This window comes from Pteropus vampyrus, unplaced genomic scaffold, assembly GCF_000151845.1.
Source record: "Pteropus vampyrus isolate Shadow unplaced genomic scaffold, Pvam_2.0 Scaffold36, whole genome shotgun sequence".
Classification (NCBI taxonomy): domain Eukaryota; kingdom Metazoa; phylum Chordata; class Mammalia; order Chiroptera; family Pteropodidae; genus Pteropus; species Pteropus vampyrus.
Window position 1 is genome coordinate 10,177,819 of NW_011888817.1, and position 3,317 is coordinate 10,181,135.

Below are 3,317 nucleotides of genomic sequence, written 5' to 3' on the forward strand. Positions count from 1 at the left end.
AAAAAAAAAGAAAAAAGAGAGAAAGCAGATGTGATAAAATATTCACAACGGTTGAGTCTAGCTGGTAGGTATACGGGTCCTATTGACTTTTCTATATATTTTACATAGTGTATGTTACACAAAAAATTGGAGAAACAGAAGAAACCTCAATTTCCGTGTTTACTGAGTGAGACCAGCTGGTGTGACTGCTTAAATGTCTCCTGAATTTGTCTGTTCTTCCCTGTCCCCACCGCCCCTGGTTGGGCTCAGGCCTCCTCAGCCCCTCCACACTCTGGAGGCGATCTCCTCACTGGCTCCCAGATCCAGTCAACCTGTTCTCCACTGGGCTGCCAGGACGGGTCCAAACCCAGCATCACAGCCCCCAAGGCCCTTCATGCTCTAGTTACAGCCGGCTCCACCAGCTTCATCTCCCACTTCCGCTCGCCCCTCCACCCTGCCCGCCTTGTCCCCACCACCAAACCACAGGTGATGCTCCTGCCATGTGGTCCCATTTCCAGCTCCTTGAGCCTGGCCATCCAGGGTCAGCTCCTCTGCCTGTTTGTTATTAGGGTTTACTATTACTATTAATAGGGCTATTGTGAAGAGTTAATATGACAATATGTGTGCCAGGCTCTGTCTTCTCTGATTTCTTGGAACTCCAATAAGTAATTCCTGTTGGTCAGTGCTTATATGGAAAGACACTGCTGGCCTTTTGTAATTATTCCCTCCACCACCCTAAACCGTAAGCAATCTGGGCTCAAACAGCTCTAAGCCGACTCTTACTACTGTAAGACAACTACAGAACCATTGTTTCACAGAACCATTATTAAATATTTACTACGTTCCAAGTACTATGCAACATCTCATTTAAGTGGTTTATCCTGAGAAGCTGGTATTATGAATCATAATCCAGAAGGAGACAGTAATACTCAGAGAGGATAAAGAACTTACCCAAGGTCCTGCAAACAGTAAAGGGCGGGGCTGGGATTCAAACTGGGGCCCATATGATTTCAAGTCCATGACCTCTGTTACTCTGCTGTAACTGTGCCAGCTAGGCAACAGAGTTGTCTGAACTTGGATTGCAGCCCTGTGAGGCTGAAATTAGCCTTTCCAGGTTTTCTATGGGCCCCAGCCCACGCCTGGTGTCACAACAACCACTGTTGATCACAGAGGCCTCCAGGTGAGGTGGGCGGGACCAGCTGCTAGCTGGGTGATTTGGTGATGATGCTGGAGATGACTCCCCTGAACTGGCGCTGATTACTTTGCCGGCCCTGACACTTACCCAATGGTGCAGCCGGCGTCAGCCTCGATGGTCCAGATGCAGTTGAGATTGTGTTCGTAAGGAGCTGGATACCCAGGTGACAGCACCTGCCCCGACACCTCTCCTTTCACTGTCCCTCCACACTCAGCTGAAAAAAATCCCAAAAGAGTGAGCTTCATGGGGTGGCCTTCGCTGCCAGCCAAGACTTGGTGGCTCCTCTTGACTGTGTCCCTGTGTCCCTCTCATTCATTCCAGGTGACTGAGCACAGGATATAGAAGGTCCCTGGATGAGTCTTGTATCCAGAATCTACAAAGATTTCCTACAACTCAATAGCGAAAAGACCAGCAATCCAATTAAAAAATGGCCAGAGGATCTGAATAGGCATTTCTGCAAAGAAGGTATACACACAAAAAAATAGCTAATGAGCATATGAAGAGATGTTTATCATCATCAGTCATTAGGGGGCTGCAAACGAAAATCACAATGAGATACCATTTCATATCCACGAGGATGGCTAAACTAAAAAAGACTGACACTAACAAGTGTAGGTGAGGATGTGGAGAAACTGGAAACTCTCACTCGTGGCTGGTGGAAATAAAAAATGGCGCAGCCTCTTTGGAAAACAGTTTCAAAATTCCTCAAGATGTTCAACATAGTTAGCCTATGACTCCAGCAATTCTGCTCTTAGGTATCTACCCAAGAGAAATGAAAACATACGTTCACAGAAAAATGTGTAATGAATGATCACAGTAGCATTATTCATAATCACCGCCAAATGTGGGAAACAACCCACATGTCTATCAACTGATGAATGGATAAACAAATGTGGTATATTCACACTGTGCATGAAAAGATGTGTAACAAGCTATTATCATGACTATCTCCTTCATGAGACTATAAGCTCCTTGGCAGCATAGACCTTGTCTTACTCAAATTTGCACATCAAGTGCTTAGAGTAGTGTTTGGCACATTATAGATGTTTTAATAAATATTAAATGGGTGGATGACTGAGAAAAGCTTGTTTCCAAGGCGAATCACTAGAAAGGTCTGAATCAAGGGAGCATGAGTGAAAATGAAGAGGAGGAGATTTATTGCAAAGTTTATTTGGAAAAGGGAGTGATTGATGAACAAGTCGGTCGAAGTAATAGAAGATGGGATCAAAGTCACAAATGGAAGAATGACCTTCACCTGTTGCTACAAAGGACCAATAAGCATCTCTTGGGCCCCATGGCTTGACATGAGACCACTAAGGCATGGTGGAGAGAGGGGTTCTCTGTCAGTAAGCCTGCTCATGAGACCAGATCCTTTGCTCCAGGTCCACCGTGAGTCTTCCCTCTATGGGGCTGTTGGGATGGGAGATGCCAACCTGATTGAAAGACACAGGGCCGAGTGGGCCCATGGCAGGGAGCAGAGTGTGGGTGAGAGGATGAACTATAAATTGTGGGGAGAAAGCCTGTTTGGCCCCACAAATAGAGGAGATATCTGGAAAGGTGATAGGCCACTACCGTTGTCCTTGGCTAGAGCTGCCTTCCATATTCCAGATGGAGAAACCTGTCCTGCTTTCCAGAAAGTGAGTGTTTAAAGGAGCACTTCCTCAAGGACACACTGCTTCTTTCCTCATGGATCACTTTATCTGAGGACTGGCAGGTAGGCAGGAGGGGCCAAGTGGCCAGCCTGTAGCAGATTTACTGGTAAGACCATAAGAAGCCACTCTTTCTGGTGCTCTCCCTTCTTTCCAACAGAGAGCCTTGGCTGTTTTCTCTGGGCTGTAGCATGCACTCATCAATGAAGAAAACATCTGGATGTTTTAAGTTACAATAGTCATTTCTGGCAGGCCGTGATAAAGTCTACAACAACGTGACATATTTAAAAATATACACGCGTAATCCCAAGTACACAGCCTCACTCCCCTAAGTGAGGACTGAGAGAATCTCAGTGGGAAAGGCCTGAATTTCAGAGTATAAATATTCTTACTAGTACTGCTTGAGTGGATCCCCGAAGTTCAGTCCAACTGGCAAATTTGATATTCAAAAGAACCTTACCCTGAATCCTTTCTGCAAAGCAAATAATTGTCTT

General features: G+C 45.7%; 1 protein-coding gene across 1 annotated transcript in view; it reads right to left on the reverse strand.

Annotated features, from left to right (window-relative positions):
- Positions 1-3,317, reverse strand: part of CSMD2 (CUB and Sushi multiple domains 2) — a gene marked incomplete at its 5' end in the record, with an annotated part of 295,495 nt that overhangs the window by 152,204 nt on the left and 139,974 nt on the right. Inside the window, one exon of the mRNA XM_023529432.1 lies at positions 1,262-1,388. Coding sequence (XP_023385200.1) covers positions 1,262-1,388 — 127 coding nt within the window. The remainder of the gene's footprint in view (positions 1-1,261; positions 1,389-3,317) is intronic.